This window comes from Fundulus heteroclitus, unplaced genomic scaffold (assembly GCF_011125445.2).
Source record: "Fundulus heteroclitus isolate FHET01 unplaced genomic scaffold, MU-UCD_Fhet_4.1 scaffold_90, whole genome shotgun sequence".
In the NCBI taxonomy this organism is placed as follows: domain Eukaryota; kingdom Metazoa; phylum Chordata; class Actinopteri; order Cyprinodontiformes; family Fundulidae; genus Fundulus; species Fundulus heteroclitus.
Genome location: NW_023397362.1, coordinates 973,229 through 995,675, shown reverse-complemented (window position 1 = coordinate 995,675; position 22,447 = coordinate 973,229). Strand labels below are relative to the sequence as shown.

General features: G+C 36.7%; 1 protein-coding gene across 1 annotated transcript; it reads left to right on the top strand.

Moving 5' to 3' along the window:
* The first annotated feature begins 373 nt into the window (after positions 1-373).
* LOC105939258 (protein SSUH2 homolog) lies at positions 374-15,180 on the top strand. Its single transcript, XM_036134743.1, has 12 exons — positions 374-507; positions 4,352-4,426; positions 4,499-4,571; positions 4,680-4,809; positions 7,321-7,381; positions 8,062-8,183; positions 9,315-9,377; positions 9,518-9,597; positions 11,570-11,662; positions 13,267-13,372; positions 14,294-14,401; positions 14,595-15,180. The coding sequence occupies exons 1-12, from the start codon at positions 492-494 to the stop codon at positions 14,736-14,738; spliced, it is 1,071 nt and encodes a 356-aa protein (XP_035990636.1). The 5' UTR covers positions 374-491; the 3' UTR covers positions 14,739-15,180.
* The last annotated feature ends 7,267 nt before the right edge of the window (positions 15,181-22,447 follow it).

Below are 22,447 nucleotides of genomic sequence, written 5' to 3'. Positions count from 1 at the left end.
TGCTGGTTCACCGTAACTCTTACGGTTTGTTGTTTTTGCCTTTATTGTGTTGTTTCTGTACGGTGTCTATGAGTGTTCTGAAAGACACTTTAATAATAATAATAATAATAATAATTATTATTATTATTATTATTATTATTATTATTATTATTATTATTATTATTATTATTATTATTATTATTATTGTTGTTGTTGTCAATCCCTTTGTTGAATTACGTCAGTAACAAAGAAAAGGTAATTGGCTAATATTAAATGTGTATTTTAAACGCCCGTTATGATATTTAAAGACATTCGAGCATTGTTACAGTCCGCAACGTTTACGTCAGGTAACGGAGACTCGTGCATGCGCTCTTTTATTGTGAAGTTATTCCCGGAGCTCTCTAGACTGAGCGCAGCAGAAGAGTGGGACACCGAGACTATAGACTGAAAACAGAGACAATCTGTTCAGATTGAAGAAAACAGGGAGAGAAAAGGAGGGAAAGAAAGACAACATGATGAACAGCGCAGGTAAGTTAATTAACTATTTTAAAACTCGATGCGTCCATCTGTAGCACAGATTCTGTGTTCATTATTGGTCATAAAATCTTTTAGTGATAGGATCTTTTAGTGGTGAGTTAAGGGTTAACATTGGAAACTGATCTGGGAGACTGTGGCTACTTAAATTTAATTAAGCGCTTACGTACATTTTAGACTTTTCACATTTGTTTACGTATTAATTGCTTATGAAGAGGTAAATTAGCTGAACAGACTGAAGAAAAGCTTGTTTTGTTGTTGTTGTTGTTGCCCTTATTGGAACCTTATCAGTTACGTGATTGTTTTGTCTTGGCCATGATGTGAGAGACGATGTAATCCCACCTACCGCTAAAGTACCGTTTTTGTGAGTTGCAAATTATATATATATATATATATATATATATATATATATATATATATATATATATATATATATATATATATATATATATATATATATATATATATATATATGTGTGTATATATATATTTAGTTTAGACCACAGTTTAAATGTGGTAAGTATCACAGCTCACCTAATGGAAGAAGGCATCCAAAAGAGGCGCACATTCCTTCATTGAAGGATGTAGTCAAGGAAGGATTTTAGTGAATAGAAATGTTTAGATTTTCTTGAAGGCTTGACCTTATTCTTTATAACTGAAACATCATTTTAAAAAATAGGAATTGGAAGTAATATTAAGCTCAGAAGGAGAAAAAGAGAAATGAAACCAGGCCGTCAGTTATAAAAGTCAGAATGAAAATGAAATCTGTATCTTGAGTGTCAAGTAGCCTATGTTAAAAATTTACAAATAAGTCAAAATGAAAGCTTTGAGCTTGTTGCTGGATAAAAAAAAATTCTATTAGCATATTTATTTCTTTATTGTTTTATAACTAGGTCGATCTTAGAAAAAGCCACAACCTTTAAGTGAAATTACATCTCACATCTCAGCTGTGAGTTTTTGGACTGAGTAAATATAACTGAATCATATGTTGGTGGGTGGGGGGGGTGGGGGGGGGGGGGATAAAAGGAAAATGGCAATTTTTGTTGGTAGCACTGTACAATAAGGTACACAAAATTAGATTTACTACTAGAGAACACCTTGGGACCTAATCAGGAAACAGTGGGTAGTTAACCAGGGCTTACTGGGGAACACACAGCCCAGCCTTATTAGGAGACTACTGGTTAGAGACCTGGAAAACAAAGAGGAACCGATCAGGAGCTAATGGGTAGTTAATAATTGGTTCCTCAATAAGTACTTGGTATGATGTTTCACTTCATGAAGTTAACAGAATAGCCAGGCAATGATTTGGTACTCAGTAATTATGTGACAGACATAGTTAAGATGAAAGAATATAAAATTGCTAATGTCTTTCATCATTAAGTTTACAAAAGAGAGAATCATATAAAATCGGCAATCATTAGCAAACAGGTTTTTTAACAATTATTAGCTGTGACATCTCTAGTGCAGGGTCTATTCAGAACCCACATTCTTTGGTTACAAACCAGTGTTGCTCTAATAAGGCTTGGCAGCGTGGTCACCAGTAGGTACTGGTTAACTACCAATTGGTTCCTGATTGGTTCATAAAGCGTTCTCTAGTAGTTAATCAGATTGTGTGTACCTTTCTGTAAAATGTACCTGTTTTATTTTGTTCTGACACCTTCCTCACCCGAATTATAAAGCAATGCATTTGACTTCACTCCCCATTTTTGGGCATACATTTAAAACTGCCATAATAAATGCTCATTCAGGCTTGCACAGTGCTGCAGTGGGTAGCACTGTTGCCATGCATCAAGAAGGTCCTAGGTTCGAGTCCTACCCTTGCCCTGGGCCTTTCTGCATGGAGTTTGCATGTTCTCCCTGTGCATGCGTGGGTTCTCTCCGGGTACTCCGTCTTCCTCCCACAGTCCAAAAACATGACTGTTAGGCTAATTGGTGTCTCTAAATTCTCCTTAGATGTGATTGTGTGCGAGAATGGTTATTTTTCCTGTCTGTCTCTGTGTTGCTCTGAGATAGACTGGCGACCAGTCCAGGGAGTACCCCGCCTCTAGCCCATTGACAACTGGAAATAGGCACCAGCACCCCTCTCGTGTTAGAAAATGGATGGATACTCATTTATACCCATCAGATTTTTAGACCTAGATTTGTTGTATACTGTATTTGTTTTTGTTGTGAGAAAAATGTCAATAGGTGTACAGAAGAAAGAGTGCATCCTTGGTTAGCATTTTTGTTTGATAGTTATTATTTTAAAACACTTTTTTGTCCAGTAATCCAATCAAAACAACATTCATGGGCCACCAGCACTGCGGGGTTTTCTGTTAAGCCACATCATTTCTTTGAGTATTGATTGAGGAGTAGCTATACTGCAGAACTCTGTGAATCCTCCCAAGCCAGTGGGAACAAAATGTTCCCAAAAAAAAATTGGCCTCAGTCCAGGTTTTTTACATTTAGAATCTCTTCCTGTACGATTCCTTGGAATTACGTTACAACAGCTTTTCAACGGCTGCCTGGGGGAGTGGGAGGCAAGTGATTATGGGGAAATCCTGTTGCCCCCACCTTCTTTTTAGCTGTCTCCCAATGTTTGAGTAGTTTTCAGGTAACAGTATTTTTACATGGAATCCAAACCACTCAAATCAAGATTTTGAGGAAAATTTGAACGCACTCTAGTTGACATGTCATATTTGTTAAATACTCAAATACAAACACTTCTTCTGCAGAGAAAGATGTACCTTAGTAAAGCATGGTTTAAACTTTTCTTTAAGAAAGAGTGAGATGAAAACCACACAGCAATTATACCCAACTGTACCCTGAATGTTTTGTTTTCAGGGACATTTTCTTACTATGTACTTAATTTTACGTTCAAACATTATGTAAAAGTAATTTTAATTGTGGTTTTTCATCTGTGGATGAACCTAAAACGGCAGAAACTCTCTGCACATGAAACAAGAATGTTATGAGCTGATAGCTGGTGTATAATTTCATCTTTTGGCAGAAGTGCTATGTTACCTTTCAGGGACCTTTGCAGAGTCCCAATAAAATAAGTAATTTTAATTCATCATATCATTTGAAAATTAGAAATAATTGCCAGTTTTCTTTTCTGAATTAGTTATTTTGCTATGGACGTGTTAATTTCTTGGACATTTGTTATTTTTTAATTGTAGCATCAAAACAAATAACAAGCATCTGTGACTCATCAGAAGAACTCATTGGTTGTGCTGCAAAGCAAAATTGATCAATCCCAGAAAATGTATTAAACAGCTGATCCATATTCTCCAATTAATAATTTTTTTAGTAATCATCCTTTTTTCCCCTTAGTCTTTATTAGCCTTTAGTTGCCCAGGAAACATAGTTGGTCCTTCTGCATTCTCTTCTTATTAAGAATAAGATATGCCGTACTTCCATTATCTGGGCCAACTTGTGCTGAAACAAGACACCCACTAAAAATCCCTTGTCAAGTCTAAACATGGCCCAAGATATGTAATAAGTTCTGACATAAATCACAAGCTGAAAGTGAGTGAATGCAGCATTTGTCTAAAGAGGTATATTTGAAACCTTTCTGTAACGGAACAAGTATGACGGAAGAAAGTTTTACCACAGTTTCACCTTCATTGTTTAAACCGAAAACTCCAGTTGGAGTGCTTTCGCCCAATCCTTATCTCATGATTAGCAAAAGTCTTTGTGTCAGAAGAAGAAATCACAATACGGTGGTATAAATACGTGTGCTTGAGCCTTGGCTGATAGAACAGCTGCAGACTCAGAGTTCTCATCCATTTTGGCAGGTCTTATTTTGCAGAGAATTATTTTTTTCCCATGACATGACATTGAGCTGTTTCTGTTTCAGCTATGTATCCACCGCTCCATGCCCCGGCAGCCAACCCTTTCACAAACATACCTGGCTACGAGGGAATTGGAGGAGGTAAGAAGAGCCCATCTCACTGAAGTGTGCCTTTGCAGTGTGTTAACAGCTAATTTCCCATCATTTCTGCAGGTGGTTACCTTCCGCCTCCAATGCCTTTACAGCCAGTAGCTCCCCAGCCTGGTCCCATTCCTGATAACTGGAAGTAAGACCGCACATCATTGAGCTGTAACAGTCCGCAAATCACGTGCTGGTCTGTGTCTGCATCCAGAAGATATTTTGCATGTGTTTATTGTTGTTGTTGTTTTTTTAGCATTCCCGCCCTGTCAGAGGAAGCAGCTCGTGAGGCATTCAAGGACTATGTGCAATCCCATTGCTGCTACGGTTCAGGCCCAGCCAAAGAGGGTGTTATAACCAACACGGAGTCTTTTAACACATACAGGGTGATTATATTTCACATTATTCGTAATGCTTTCACTATTACTTCCGCAAAAAGTGGAAACGTAGCCTTAGTCTTAGTGAGGACATGGGCAGCGGTCGTTCTTGACCATGTGCAGCTGTCTGATCGACTTTTTTGGCAGACTTGCAAAGGCACCATTGCAGTAATCAATTTGACTAAAGATAACTGCTTAGATTAGTTTCGAGATCCTGCTGAGACATTAGTACTTTAATCCTGGAAATGTTTTTCAGGTGATAGAAGGACAACGTTGTAATTGTGTTTAGATGCTTTTGGAGGTTCAGGTCTGAGTCCATCGCTACTCCCAGATTTCGGGCCTGATCAGTGGCTACTAGCTGAAGCCTCTGAAGCTGTGTGCTAACTTCTGATCTCCTCTTTTGGTCTGAAAATTATTACCTCAGTGTTGTTGATTTGATGATCTCAGAGAAGAAAGACTCCCTTGCAATTTTCAGTTATATCTGTAAAGTCTCTCTTTATAGATGTTATAGTGAACCTGGAGTCTAGTCAACCTTCACTTTAATTTGAGCAATGCAGTCAATGATGTCTGTGGAAGTGGAAGAGTATGTTTGGTTAAAGGTTTCAGTGGCGTTGTCGTAAAGATGTGTGTCCTTATGATGTCTCTTTGGCTAAAGTCATTGGAAATTATGCTTTCAAAGGTAACAGAAAAGGGGTCAGATAGGGCAACATTAGTTACATTGACCTTGGAGATGTTTAGACCCTTACAGATGATCAAGTCTAAGAATATGTCCCTGTTTGTGTGTTGGCTGTTTAACATGTTGACAATTGCTTGTTGTGTGCCCTAAGCCGGAGTATGTCCAAGAAACGAAAACCAACCATGGTAACACGTGGTGACAATAAACGATTCTTGATTCTGTGCTGTCTGTTTGCACAAAGAAAACTGTAGTTTGGAGGCGTTGACTCAGAATAGGTGCTTTAATGAAATTAGTATAACCATATTTCTGTCTAAAACACGACATCAGGTTTATGGTCAGTAATGAAATCATTGATTTTTTTTTTCCTTTCAGAAAAATGTTTAATAAAGCTATTTTATATGACTTATAGGTTGATATTATCCTAAGTATTCAATGAAATTCAGCTTTATTCACGGTATATAGTGCCAATTCACAACACGTCATCTCAAGGCACTTTACAAATTCTATTTAGTCAAATCATACAGACAAATTGTATGATTGTTTAATACTGTCTGTTACCCTTTTCACTTTGTTGATTTTGTTCTTTCATGAGTTAGCACAGATATTTTACAACTATATCCCATCAGGGGAACAAGCTTTTCCTGGATACTGTCACTTCTGCTAGTTAATTCAATTCAATTCAATTCAATTTTATTTATATAGCGTCAATTCATGAAACATGTCGTCTATAGGCACTTTACAAAGTCAAAATCAATCATATTATACAGATTGGTCAAAAAATTCCTATATAAGGGAACCAGTTCATTGCTTCAAAGTCCCGACAAGTTACCAGCTCAGTGTGTATCACAGGGAAGTGATTTGATGGTCCTGAGCACAGACATTTTCAATATTTCACATATCTTTGATATGTGGAGGAGATAAGATGAGATGAGAAATTCCTTTATATTCCCACAATGGGGAAATTCGGGTGTGACAGCGGCAAAGACAGAGTTACGCACAATTAACAGTAATGAAAAAACAAGCTAATCTAATCTAAAGTTATTGCTGATGCAACAGAGGACGATCTTTGTCAGAAAGGTCCAAAATAAAAGTAAAAAATAAATACCAGAGTAAATATTGCACAGTTATTGATGATAGATTAGGAGCTCTGGAGGCTCTGTGGCTTTTGGAAGACTTTTGGTTCAGCAGATTTATACAGGGGGATCGTTGTTGATGGGGGAGCACCCAGCTAATTTCAGTAACAATTAAAAACAGGTAACCAGGACCAGTTCCAGTTATCATAGCAACTATATTAACAGCTATAAATCAGTTGTTTCCCTATAAAACAGGTTTAGTTTCTTTCTCACTACAAGGCTCCAAACAAATCCAGTTTTTAGAAAATATATGAAAAATCTATCATTAAGAGTCCATTGAGAACTGCTTGTCTCCAAGAGGTTTGCAACACAGCAGCACGAGCAACATGCATGATGAACTACTGAAGAGAAGATGTCCACGAGCGGCTGAATGCATTCTGGGAAGCGAGCCTACCGGCTATGTTTTCCCTTGAATAGACTTTTACACGTAGAAACATGTTTTATTGAATACCACTGTGCCTGGTTTTGTCAGTCACCCGATTTTAATCCTACATAATCGTGTAGATGAATGGATGAAGGAATGCATTTCAAGCCTTTCAAACATACTACAAATATCAGCTATTTAATGTTTCACGTTATGACAGCTTGCAACTAGAAATGCACCTGTTTTGGTTTTTGTACTTCCCATGGTTTCTTTCCTAGGTACCTTTTTAACATGTTAGCTTTTATTTAGTGCAATTAAGGTGTTAAAGTATGTTGTTTGCCCTGTAGTTGCGTCTGGAGACATTCACAGAGAACAGATCAACTGAAATGGCCGAGAAACCTTATGAAGGTAAGAGCCCAGTACTCGGGTCTGCACAACCCAGTCTGCACCCTAAATACCGAGAACATTGCTGCATTTGTTTCTAGAAGTTGAATAAAATGTGACCCGAATAGAGCCTCCAGCACAGATATTTTTATGAATTTACTTAAAACTGTTGGCAGAAGAGGGATAAACTGTTGGATGGTTTGTTTATGGATTACATGATGAACATTTATAGATGCTTATATGACTGTTTAGTTTTTATACCAAATACAGAAAGACCCTAAAAGATAAAAGATTACTATAAAATCTGACAGAATGAGTAACATGGAGTTATAAAACCTCATTTTTGATGACCTTTAGAATAACCTCCTTTTCTCCCATAAAAATATAAAATATATTCCACAATAGTCAATTACTATATTTCCTATTTTAGAGGCTGCTTTTTGTATAAATTGAATCAGGAAACATTTTCTTGGTTCCTTTTGTTGTGTAGTAAAACTTTAAACTACAATTGTGATAAATGGTTATTACAATAAAAACTAGGTTTTATGCTTTCTATAAACAAGAATACAAAGGCTAAAGATTATTTTGTTAGAATAATTGATAAGTTAAACTGCTATGTAAAAAAACAATGAAATGCAACTTTTCAGACACTTAGTTTCCAGTGTACTGAGGGTTTGCTCCGACTGGGTGTTTTTTCCTAACAGGAGAAATAGCTGACTTCTATGTTCAGCCCGCCCCCACACCCTGGGAGGTCAAGACCAAGACCCCACAACTCTTCACTAAGGATACCGAGGAGATACGTGTGCCCTACACCTCCTCCGTCAAGGTGATTCTTCTTAAAGGACACAAGTCAGCCTGCTTCTCGTGTTTTCTCTTACCTTGATCTCAGATGTAACTTTATGGACCCTTTAATTTGCTCTCGTGCCAATTTCATGTGAAGCATTATGGTTTTTGAAGTTATGCATTGTAGTAATCTACACTGACTTTTAACCACGTTGCAGAGTGATAAAACTATGTGACATCAAGCTTTCCTGGAAGCAACTCAGCTGATGACCAGTTTGGTCGCAGGCTTCAGCTGAAAAACATGCCGTTACGGGACATTGCTTTTTAACCTCCAGTATTCTTGAGAAAGCAAAGCCACATCTAGGATTTATTTAAGTCATTTACAGAAGAAAGTCAATGTTTGAGCTTTTGGTCCTCATCTTAAGCATTTCAGTCCTTTTGAGAAGCTTCATGATTTCCTTTTTGGAGGGCTTGTAATGTTCAATTTGTCAGTGAGTAAAGGTACTGATTTTCCATTCATGGAAGTTATAAAGGCCAATAAACACTATTAGGAGACTTCAATAAGAGTCTAGATGCACTTATAGCCACTGAGGTAACCCTCAAAGGGGCTAATACTTTTATTTGATTATCCAGAAGCATAACCGTGGGGGGAAATTATTTTAGCTGACAACAGTCTTTGCATTTTATCCTATCTTCATTGGTTTCCATTGCTGACTCCTTCTGTGTAATTTTGAAATCTGTTCCATGGAGTTATTTTTTCATGATTGCTTTAACAGGTGATTTAAAATCTTGTTGGAGAGTTGTTAGTAAAAAAAAAAAATACTGTCAAGCCCAAAATGTTTCATAGCCATGGCTGGTTAGAATTCTAAGTTATTTTATTTTGACTAGGAAGTTTGTTTTCTAAAAGATAATGACAACAGTACCTCTATGGAAAATTATCTATTTTATTAGCATTTTATGAACTCTATGTTTTAATCATTTTGCCTGTGTATTTAATTTATCCATTATATTTCATCTCAGTAAGTGGGTGTGTTTAAGATCTGACAAGAAGATCAATGTAAACAAGTGGGCCACTTATTTTAAGTCAGGACTTTAAATTATGACCAGCCTTTTGAGAGCCTGTGTGCTTCAAGCATGTTGTAACGCTATTTTGAACTCCTGTGTATGTGTGTAGGAATGTAACGCCTGCCGTGGCGAAGGGTCAGTGCCCTGCGAAGACTGCAATGGAAATGGATATGTGAGAAAATATTCAGTTTCAACATATATCAATAATAACATTTTGATTTTGTGGAATTACTTGATTTAATGGTTAGTTAAACAGATTAGTCAGCCCCAGTGCACTGCATTATGAGCTAATATTTAATGTTTTGTCTTTAGAAACAATGCAGGGACTGCAATGGCTCTGGTAAGAAGGAGGAGGAAAACTGCAGTCATTGTAACGGAACTGGAAAGGACAGGTAACTGGGCTCATGAACACAATGCTTAATGAACTACTGAAGAGAAGATGTCCACGAGCGGCTGAATGCATAGCCTGCCAGCTTCAACTGAATAAGCATTTACCTAAACATGCAGACACATACAGTATTTCACTGAATAACACTTTGCCTTGTTGTGTCAGTCATCCTGTTTGAACCACCTATAACTGCATAGATGAATGAATGGAGGAATTCATTTCAAGCATTTCAAACATTAAAAGCAAAACATAAAAGAACACAAAAGAAAAAAATTAAAAACAAAAGAAAAAAATACAGTTTTAAGTTGATAAAACGTCATACCAGAAAACCTCATGCAAAATCTACGCAGGTAATCAGAGGTGGGTTTAGTAGCCACAAATTTTGCTCAAGTAAGATTAGCACTACTTCTCTATATTTTTACTCAAGTAAAAGCAAAAGTAGTCAGGCAAGAAATTATTCAAGAGTAAAAAAAATATTCTCAGAAGACTACTTAAATACTGAGTTACTAATTATAACATCTGATTTAATATTTTTTTTAAATATGTAGTCATATAGACAAATATATAAAGTTATCATAAGTTTATATAATAAAGATAATGGTGGCGCAAGAGCTAGAGAGTTTGTCCTGTAACTGGTGGGTTGTCGTTTCAATCCCATGCTCTGACAGTCACAATCGTTGTGTCTTTGGGCAAGACACTTCACCTGCATTACCTGCTAGTGGTGCTGATGTATGTCAGTCTGTCCCAGGGCGGCTGTGGCTACTAACATAGCTCTCCACTGTCTGTGGGTGAATGACTGACTGTTGTCGGACTTGATAAAGCACTGTACAAGCCATTTACCATTACAATTTAAAATAAAAAATTACAAAATAACAAATTTAGGCAGAAGAAACACTTCTAAATCTTTTTTCGATTAAGCTTGAAAGCAACACTTACAGCGGGTAATGCATATACACTATGTTAGAGCACTGCAAGGTACTTCAAATGACAATATCTACTTTTTACTATTTGTTCACCTGTCACACATCCATAAATGGCTCAATAAGCACAGCAGACAGTATAAAACAACAAAGCTTGTGTGCAAACAAGAAGTTTCACTTCAACAAAAATTGTAGGTGTGTGTCTCTGGTGCATTTTTGGTCAAAACAAGTCTGTTCTTTATTCAGTGAAGTTAGTCACGGTGGGTAGAGTAGCCAAACAGTTTACTCAAGTAGGAGTAGAAGTACTTCTTCATAATATTACTCGAGTAAAAGTAACGAGTACAGTGCAGTAAAACTATTCCTAAAAGAACATTTTGTTCAAAATGTTACCACTTTTTAATTGAAAAATATGTTTTTTTTTTCCTTTATAGTTGCTGATAACTAAAACACAGCCTGTTTGTCATATTTGATATTTGGATTTCTAATATTTTATTTAGAAAATCACATGCATTTTTTGAGGACATTTAGTCAATGCATTTCTAATTAGAAAAAATTAAGAAAAAGAACGCTTAGTGGCAGCTCCTAATGTATAATATTTAGTTATGTTTATAGGTTGTGATACTGGCCTTTCAAATAAGTTGGTATGAGTGGTGTAGTATCATAAAGGGCGAAACTTAAGAGACACTTCCAGTTAGATAGGAGTGAAGAGTTTATAGATACATTTTTATATGAAAAAAATGTGATATTTTATTTGGATTTAGCACTCGGCAAGCAAAGCTTTTTTTCTATTCAATGCATGTGCAAACAAGCCATCACAAAGAAAAACAAATATCTGCTTTTTAATAATAAGGAGGTTCAGTTTTGGCCAAAAACGAGAGAATATGTGGGGATAAATGGCTAAATTTAAAAATAAGATTCAGTTTAGTTTTTAATATTTGATAACTTTTAGTATTGAAGAAATATGAGCCTAGAAAAAGCATGAACATAATCATTCATATGCTCAGTGTGTCACACTTCTAACTGAGTTTATTTTTTATTTTAATTTTTTTTGCAAAGGTGTTCAAAGTGCAACGCAAAGGGAAAAAAGAAGTGTGAAACCTGCAATGGAAAAAAACAAGTGCTGACCTACGTAAAAGTCAAAGTAGAGTGGTAAGTGTTCATTGGGTGCCAAAGTTGCACTAGGGAAGGATTTACATGCCTATTTAGGTGTTCTGTAGGTATTCTGTAGAAGTCCTTGATAATGTTGAATTGTGTCCCTTGTGTTTCTGCATTAGTATTTTCAAAGGGTCAAGTATTTTAATCACTACCTTAATTAAATGAACACTAACCCAATAGATGGAGGGCTAGGTGTAACCCTAGGAAAAAAACTCCAATGGGTTCAATTATTTTCTATTTAAAAAAAATACTACTTAATGATTCAGAGTGTTCTTCAGGCACCTGTAAGAAAACATACACTGTCCTTTTGATACCAGTTTTTCAATTAATATAGTGGTCATTCTTCAGCACCATTTGAGTTGGATAAAAGAAGCTATGAAAAGTCATCTGTGGTGTTTTGTTTTTGTAATCTCTGAAGATGTGAATGTGTTTGCTTGTTTCTAAGAAACCATTCAAATTGTTAAAATTACATTTAAGTTTTTTTTCAGGTCTTGTTAAAAGGTTCAAAACATATTAAGAGTGTGTTCCTTTGGTCTTTGGGTGTTTATGGCTTGCTACTGAAGCTCGAAATATACAGTTGTTTCTGCAGTGATGATTCGTTATTATGTGTATCATCACGGAACACCAGGACACACAAAACTGAGGAGTTTCTTTTAGTCCATTAGTTAAACAAGAGCACTTAAGAAAACAATCATGTATCCGGCTGCTCTGTTAGGATCTTGTGTCAACAACTCTAGTGCAATTGTTTTACTTCAGTTGTTGAAGGCCACTACCTTGCAATGTTTAGACATGTCCCTACTTCTACACCCTGATCAGATAATTAAATCATCAGCTAATTATCTGATTATCTAAAACTTGCAGGACACAGGCCCTTGAGAACTGGGGATTGTAATCCTTGCTAGAGAATAATTAAACTGGCCAGCCAGCTTGATAATGTATAACAATCTCCATTCTGCACATGGTCAATCTGGGACTGCTCTCATCAAATCCGTTTGGTGAAAGGAGATATATTCAGCAGAACTCGCCAAGCTGATTGGGCGAAGCGACACCTAGTGCCCGCCTACTAAAGGTTGGTTTTAGCCAATTACGGAATCAAATTAAAACGTGAGCAGCACCACCATGAGAAACCACAAGAAGGTAAGCCGGTTAAGGCACTTCTTCCTGTTCTTCTTTCAAAGATGGAATTGTGGATTCTGACAAAACAGATGTGATAGCAGCAGTTATGCATGCGTCTTCCTGTGCTGCCATGTTTATGTTAGTCCGGCTGTGGGCTTGTCAGTCCTTGCTTTTTTTTTTTTGCACCAGTATGTCCCGCCTTAAACCACAATACTGCAATATGATTGGCCCGAACGATTTTTGGTCCGGACACAGGCAGTACACATTGGATTCTCGTGTTTTTGTGAATGCACAAATACTTCAAGAATTCCTCTTACTGGCAAGTTTAGTGAATAATAAATAAAATTGGTGAATTTTAGATATTATTCACTGCAAAATATACTGTATTATTTGTGTTTTAATGGGTCTTAAGAGGAATACTGTTGATGTTTATGTGTAGCATTTAAACTATCAGCTTCATGATATTGTCTGTTCCAATTCAGGAAAAACAATGTGGACGACCATTTAGTGGAGCAAAACTGTAGCCTGACGGATAGTGAGTTGAAGTCTGTGAGCGGCAAGGAGTTGTACAAGATCACCCAGATCATGGTACACGCACACACTTCTTGTCGCATACTTCTAATATCCATTTGCTTTAAATTGTAAGGTTTTTGTTTACATTGTAAATTGCTTGAATTAGTTTGCTTATGTTAAGCAAAGAAAATGTTGAACTGTATTGCTCCACTGCAATTTTATGTCAGTTAGTCAAGCTTATCCATACAGCGCTTTTTATCACATGTAGCAAAAAGTGTTTCACAAAGGTTAAAGTGGGACAGATATTTAATCCCTAGACACAAACACAAAGTTTTGAAGTTTTCTGTTTTCAAGTTATCAAGTCAAGTCAAGACAGATGGATAGACAGAAAGATGGAATATGCAAATAGAATCAAGAGGAATTAAAAGTGTGAGAAACAAATTAAAAATAGCGAGTGACAAATTTTTTTTTGCATATATAGCAAATTTTTAATTCTTTGAGTTTTTATAAGTCTCAAAGTCTGGGATAGTCATTTCAATAGTATTTTAAATAGAATCTGTGGAAAACTGAAGTCAAGAGTTAAAAAACATTTCAGATAAACAATATAGCATCTAAATTCATGCAATAAGGAACAGAAATAAACATTTTGAAGATTCTGTGTATGAAATGTTTTCTCATACTTGTAAGGTCTGGAAAAGCTTGAAAAGTTTAAATGATAATAATAATGATAATTATTATTATTATTAAACTACTATTTACCATTGAAATTGCAATGTATTGTAAACTCTACTAGTTCACATCTCTGCATGCCAGTGCTGTATTTTATACACGCAAATGTAAAGGAAGTAAATACATTACAAGATTATAGAAGCTAACATTGTTAAAAAAAACAAGTTAAAATCTAAATGTCTTGAGAAGATCCTCAAGGAAAGGTAGTAGGTCATTAAAAGAAGGTTGTTTTATTAAGTTTTAGGCTCTATTTGTTTTTCCTCTCAGGTCTATCCGCTGCATGGGTTCCCGAACCCAGACATCGTTGAGGCCTCTGACCGACTGATCAAAGAGCATCAATCCAAATATGCTCAGACCTCCAGGATCCTGCAGCAGGTTGGTTTTGAAAAATAAATATGACAAAACACTTAACCTATTAAAGACCAGGCTGGGAAATTCTGATTTTAGGAACTAATCTAAATAAAACAATCTAAAGTGTTGTCTTGCCTGCCTTTTAAGTTCATTGTACATTTCACAAGGCGTTTTATTCCTTTTTCATCAAAACCAACTATATTTATGTTTCTTTCAGAGACAGACCGTTGAGTTGATCCCTGTCACCAAAGTGAACTACAAGTGGAAAAATAAAATGTACGTCTACTATGTTTACGGAAATGAGAACAAAGTCAGTGCCGACGACTACCCCGAAACCTGTTGCTGCTGTGTCATCATGTAGACCAAATGTTTACTTTCTGCATTTTATTTCAACTCTAATCTCCATTGAAAGGATCTAAATCTAAAACAATGTGTCCAAAATAGGTTTTCAGAGATGAGTAACATTTGTAGTATTACACAATGTCGGGCAAGACCTCTGATGTGTTATCATTTATTTTACATTGTTATACGATGCTATACTAGAAAAAAAATCATTGATCCAACGTAAAGGTAAATAACTGTCTTTTAAATTACTGGTACCTCTGGAATCCGTTGTTGTTGTTTTTTTTACCTTTCTATGGGCACTTTGGCTCTCCGCTTTATCTTTTATTAGTTTTACTTTGATATATGGCAATGAGTTATAGGCTTATCTTCTAACTATTACACCGATACCTCATAAATGTTATATACATGTTTAAGTTTACAATAGCAATAACAATTACAACTAGATAGTGATAGAATGGGTGATAAGTGCATTTATATAGGACATTAGAGCCAGTCGGATGATGGAGAAAGCGATGTTTCTTTTCAATCACTACTGAACCTGGTCCAGGTCGGACGGGTTTGTTTCTGTGCTTCATCAGGTTATAAACCCCCATCTCACTAAACTGTGGAGAAATTATGCAACAACAGAAATCAGTTGACTCTATCATGATTGTAAACTGAGCCTTTTTTAAGGTCAGGTGAATGTAATCGGAAATATTTAGTCACCTGGAGATCTGTTGTTACGGGGATGGGTGGACTGCTTATATTGTAGACTAAAAGCACGACCACAAGTCTCTCAACTTTCCAGCTTGTTTTGTACAGTACTGCATGCTTCCTGCTGCCGCTTTCGTCTTTTAGAATATGTTAAAGTCTACTTTAGCATCTCATATCTTATTTTATGCAGGTTTCACATAATTACCATGACATACCTTAATTTGGAAGAATAGGGCTCTCGTAGGACAAGTTTAACAACTTGCATATCAATGAGAAATGGGATAAAGCCACTTCAGTTTTGTTTTTTCTTTACCAGTTATGTTTACACATCCATCGATTCATCCATTTTCTTAACATGCCTATCCTTTGTGGGGTCGCAACTGGTGCTGTTGCCTATCTATGTTTACCCAGCTATACCGTATATTTTTGTTTCCGGTAGGGCTGTCAAACGATTAAAAACTTTAATCACTATTAATCGCATAATGTCAATAGTTAACTCAAGATTAATCGCATCTTGTAACATTTTATTTCTGAAAGTGTAAAAGCCTATTTGGGCACTTTAAAATGCAATTTTGCAGTAAATGACACTAATAAATAGTTTTTCATTTTTCAAGCACTTTTCAGAATTGGAATGAAAACATCCTGGTGCCATAAAATGTTAAACTCTGGCCAATAATGGCGAAATCGCTTATCATAATGCCCTGATGTTTACACAATGTGCAAACAAATGTGTAAATAAATACCTGTTTTCATGGCGAAATATTGTTTTGCCTCCTAAACAAAGATAGACATGGTATTATGCATAATCATATAAATTAATACATTTTACATTTTAATAAAGTTATAAGTTTTATTGTTCATTTTTTTCACTTTCTCTCGCACATCTAATCCTGAGCTTTCACACCAACAACAATAATTTCTTTGTATATTTTTGCATGCTGTTTATAGACATGTTCATACACACAATTTTTGTTAAAGCCTGAAAAAAGGTTTTAAATTTCAAGGTCATTCCAGAGTCTTACACTTTGCATGCAACCGGGGCAGGAGCGTAATACCCTTTAAAGAGAACTATTTAGCACAGCTTGCATGTGCTGACACTGTAACTACAGGGTACATATTTGGTAATGTGATTCAGCCTTAATTTGTCAAATACACAGACAAGAAATTATAAGCATTAACGTATGGTTTAGGGGTTGGCTTTCTGCAGAGTTATCAGCGTGTAAAAACTCATCTTCAGAATCAATCTCTGCTCAAAATGGCAATCTGCACTGCGTAATCTACTTTTAGCAGTTATCACAACCGTAAACTGCAGAAAATACGGGCAACATTGCTCCCTCTGCCTTTACTCCCTCGGCTCCTATGTCAGTCTAGAGGAGGGATGAGGTAATGAGGCGCAGGGGTATTCCAGCTGGTTATACTCAAAGCGTCTGTAGTGCAAGCAGGTCTCCTAATAACTCGTGTTTATCATCACTTATTTTAGAGCCCAAATAAGCGCTTTCACTTTCAGAAACAAGCTAAAAAAATTTATAATTTACAAGCGACTTTAGAAAAAAGAAGGCCAAAGTCACATGAAATAAGCGGACTTGGCAACAGTACGCTCGGGTTTGTTTTGCTACAGTCTCTAGCATTCTTGGAACTACGGAAAGCGCCGAGGGTAAAAGAAAAAAAAAACAGTCCGTAGAGCTGCGGGGAGAAAACATTAGGGAACGGTGTGTGTGTGTTTTGATGCGCGACTAACTCGCGACAAAAAAATTGTCGACGTTATGGTCTAACAAAGTCAACGCGGTAAAACTGACAGCCCTAATCTCCAGATAAAACTGCCAAGTGAGACGGACTCTGTTTGCATTGTAAAAATCTGATTGACTTGGTGCCTCTTAACTATACCTCTCTTTTTCCAAATCTATGTGTTGCTATATTGTGAACACAGCAGCCTTTTGTGTACTTTGTTGTAATGTTAAAGAATTGTGAAAAATTACTAACGATTAGCTTTTTGTCAAAGCCATAAATGCCTTAAATACAACACTGTGACTAACAAATGTTTCTGCCACCAGTGTCTAACCTGTTCTTCTGTTATCCAAATGATTAAAAAAAAAATCCAAACCTTTTTTGCCACAGTTGAATCTGTTTCATGGCCGTTTAAGGTAAGCCGCCACAGGATTTAGTGATCAGTGATTATTAGATGTAGTAAGTGAAGCTGTGTCCAAACTCTTGATTGCTCCTCCGTTGGCCAAAATTATGTCTTCAGTTTTGTTTTTTTATTCAATTGTACAAAATTTTGGCACATCCATGTATTGAATTCTTCTAAGCATTTGCTCTGTGCTTGAATGATTTCATAATCACTTGGTGACATGGTGATCAGGGTTTCCCGCAGCGCTATCTTGGCGAGGCGTCTTTGGCACAGGAACGATGCAGGACGACTTCCACAGCACGGGGACTCTGTGGAGGTGCATGCTCAGCTCAGGCTGAAGACAAGGCTAAGTACTCCACACAGCTGGTCGGCGCAACAAAGCTAAAAAGATAACAAATAGTAATAAACAATTATATTTCAAAGCCATAAATTATGAAATACCACAAGCCACAGAGACAATATCAACCACTAAGTCATATAAACTGGCTTAATTAAACAATAAAGTTGCTGTCAGGAATTATTTTTTATCAGTGACTTCATTACTGACCACAATCTTGATGCTATGTCCTCAACAGAAGCATGGTTACATGAATTCAATGTGGCACCTATTCTAATAGAGTCAACATGTCCGAACTACAATTTTCTTTGTGAGAGCAGAAGGCAAAGGTGGAGGAGTGTCCACTCTGTTCAGTGATTCACTGAAGTGTAAAAAGGCGTTTTTCACTAGGTGAAGGAAAATTTAACCCCTTGAATGTTTGGCTTTCCATGTAAAGAGCCCGGTACAAACTATGTTCTTGAATGTTTACAGACCTCCTAAGTCCAAATAAAACTTTTTAAATGATTGTAATGACCTCCCATCTGTGATATGTGTTGATTACGACTGTTTAATTACTGTGGGAGACTTCAACATTCACGTTGACAACCCTGAAGACAGAGATGCAAAAGAACTATGTGACGCACTTAGACATTTTTGTTTGACTCAACATGTTAAACAGCCAACACACAAACAGGGACATATTTTAGATTTGATCACCAGCAAGAGTCTAAATATTTCCTTTTCATGCTTTTCATCCATTCATGCTGATGTTGTCCTATCTGACCACTTTTCTGTTATCTTTGAAAGCATAATGGGGGTAACTGTGGGTCAGTGGGTAGAGTCAGCGTCTTGCAATCAAAAGGTTGTGGGTTTCTGCTTCCTTCTGTCACATGTTGATATGACCCAGGGCAACACACTTAACCCCAAATTGCCTGCCGATCTGCGTAACTGTGTATGAATGTGTAGGCATTAATGAGTGTTGGGGGAATTGGGTGAATGTGACTAAAGTGCAAAGCACTTGTGCTCAGTAACTAGAAAAGTGCTATAAAAATTCAGTCCATTTATCATTTCCAATTACTCAGTTATAAAAAGAGAGATCAAAAGAAAATGCATCTTTAAGGACAACGCCACTGAAACCTGCATCCAAACTTACTCTTCTACTTCCACTTTGTCCTGCAACTCAGCAGATGAACTAGTAGATAACTTTCAGCCTAAAGTTTCAGAGATCATTCACTGCATTGCTCCAGTTAAAGTGAAAGTTGTTTCTATTTCATTTCAGTGAACCTGTAACCATGTGACATACATCCCGCCTCGGGTCAGGAGCATTATGCCAAATTAATCGCACCTGTGGGTGCACGCTCCACAGTATATGAACGACGTGCGTGCACATACTCACGCTCTTTCTTCCTCCTGGTCGTCTTATTTCTGCTCTAGCATTATGTGAGTTGAGTTTCTGCTGTGTGGTGAGTTTTTCTTTTACTCCCGTTAGAAAAAAAAGAAAAAACTATTTGAGGGAGACATTGTTTGAGCTATTAGTTTGAGCCGCTGGCCGCTGGCCGCTGGCCGCTGGCCAGACAAAAACATTTAAACTAATAGCAATACGGATTTGAAATGTGAAGCAAGACCACCGTTTAACCTTAGGAGGGCGCCACACTGATGATTTTAGATATAAATGAAGGATTTCAACAAATGTGCACCAATTTGTTAAAATAATGACCAGGATATGTAGACAGCACTATAAGACTTCCGTGTTAACAATTTATTTGCAAAAAAATAATTTATTTATAATTTATTTGGGGGTTGGGGGAGTTACCCTTTCATGAAAATAACAAAGTCAGCCTTCCATCATTTGAAGAACATTTCCAGGATTAAAGGACTGATGTCTCAGCAGGATCTCGAAAAACTAACCCATGCGTTTATCTTTAGTCGAATTGATTACTGCAACGCTGTCTTCACAGGTCTGCCTAAAAAGTCAATTAAACTGCTGCAGTTGAGTCTCACTAAGATTAAGAAAGTAAAGCACATCACCCCACTTCTAAAGTCCATACACTGGCTCCCTGTATATCAGAGAATAGACTTGAAATTTTCCGGTTAGTCTATAAATCACTGAATGGCTTAACACAAAAATACATCACAGCCGTGTTGTCAGTGTATTAACCCTCCAGACCACTCATGTCTCCTAGCTCAAATCTCTGCATACCCAGAACCAGAACCATGCATGGAGAAGCAGCACTTAGTTCTTATGCTCCACTAACCTGAATCTGTAAGAAGACTACAGTAAGTGCTGAAAGCCGGAGTTCCTTTAAATCAAAGTTAAAAACCTATTTCTTTAGAGTTGCCTTTGAATGTTAGTGTTGAAGTTTGTTTTCCACCTTATCTTATATCTTGACCTGCTGCTACTATTCCATTGTAATATGCTTTCTTCTGTAATGTTTTCCTTTCTTATGTGCTATTCATGTACAGCGCTTTGAATGATCTTGTTAATGAAAATGTTATACAAATGAATTTACCTTGTCTTGCCTTTATAGAACCAACAGCAGCAACAGTTTGCTACATAGCATAATTTCATAGCAGATATGTTGGATTATGGCTAGAGAGTTTGTTGAGGTGTAATGATAAAAATCAAGCAGGCTATTTGTAAGACAGAAAGCAGAGTCTCTTTGGAGTTGAATAAGACAAAGTTCAAAAGTGGATCTATGTTTATGATTAATTATAATGCATTTCCGTATTTTTTTGTTTGTTCCAAAAACACAAAAACTTTGACATTCACTTATTTATTTATTTATTTTTTCAGTAGCAGAGTGAATCAGTTCTTCTGATTTTTTTATTTTTATTTTGTTTGATAACTTGATCCAAAATGTGGAAGACATGAAACCGGTAAGATGACACTGTAATTGATTTGCAGGTCTACAGTACTCAAAAGCCTCTATAGCCCTGGACTCTCTTTTCATGACACTCAACCCTGGGGTGAAATTTCTATGACACAAAGAGGGATTCACATCTGATCGCAGAATGGGATCAGTGTTCTTTTCTTTTTACTTTACATCCTTCAACGCCATTGAGAACTTACTGCTTTCATGTAGCATTATGGTTGAGACCCCCCCCTACACACACACACACACACACACACACACACACACACACTCACACACAATCACACACACACAATTTTTGCTGAAATAATCAAGACTTTTTAATAAACTGTAGGAACAATCTGCTAGTGCTGCTGTAGGAACATGTAGTTTGTGAAAAATGGCTCTTTTTTTATTAGGATCCCATCAAGAGCCTGGTGGAAAATACAAACGAAAATATAAGGGAAACATATTTCCTCAGATCACTATGCATTTTAAATTTCTTAGCAATATATTCCCTTGGTATATATTCCCTTTAAACAAGGATTTGTGTTAGTTTAAGGAAATGAGCACGTACTTGTTAACTGATGTTTTGCTTTTTATTTTGTTTTTTTGAGAACAAGGCACAAATCATTATCCTGTGCATTATTGTCAAGTGGACAAAAAAAGCATTAATGGTTTTCAAACTTTTGGCATAAATTAAAATCTGCAAATTTTGTCTGTTCTTTTATACAAAACAGCTGAAGCTCAGACAGCTTTCTGTTCATTCATTATCACTCAGCGAGTCAGGGGACTTTTACAATAAATCGTTAAATGTCCTCTTGGACCTACATGCAGCTGTTAAAACTAGCTCTGTCATCTTTGTCTGTTCAGCTCCCAGGTATAATGATGAGCTGAGGTGCATGATAGCAGCTGAACGCGCACATGAGTAACAATACCTCACTTTCCCCAAACAGTCCTATCGGGAACATCAAAATCTCAATATAAAAGCATCCATGAAGCTATTTAATTCAATCCAGATTTATTTATATAGCACCAATTGATAATACATGTCATCTCAAGGCACTTTCCAAAGTCCAATTGAATCAATTCATACAGACAGATTGGTCAAAATGTTTCCTATCTAAGGAAACCCAACAGGTTGTGTCAAGTCTTGACAAGCAGCATTCACTCCTCCTGAAAGAGCGTAGAGCCACAGGGAGAGTTGTCTGCATTGTTGATGGCTTTGCAGCAATCCCTCATACCGAGCATGCATGTAGCGACATTAGAGAGGAAAAATCCCCTTTAACAGGAAGAAATCTCCAGCAGAACCAGGCTCAGTGTGAACGGCCATCTACCACGACTGACTGGGGATTGAGAAGACAGAGCAGAGACACAAAAGAGCACAGAACCACACATTTATCCAGGTAAAAGCCTGGAAGAATGCCAATCTTCTCTAACTAAACACATCAAAAAGGGAAGCTGTTCTAGTTATCGCCCCGCCTCAGATTCACTCATCTCTGACCTCACCCATAATCTTTTCTGGCCACAACATTTTGCCTTTCTTCTCCAATCACCAATCTTTATGTAAGATTTTATCCTCATCTTACAATTGAAACTCACATTAAACATCTCTGTAAGACCTCATTTCATCTCAAGAACATCTCCAAGTTCTGTCTAGTGCTTTCCTTTTTTGATGCTGAAAAACATTTTTTGTTTTCATCTCCTAAAGGCTTGTCTACTGCAAAGCACTTTTG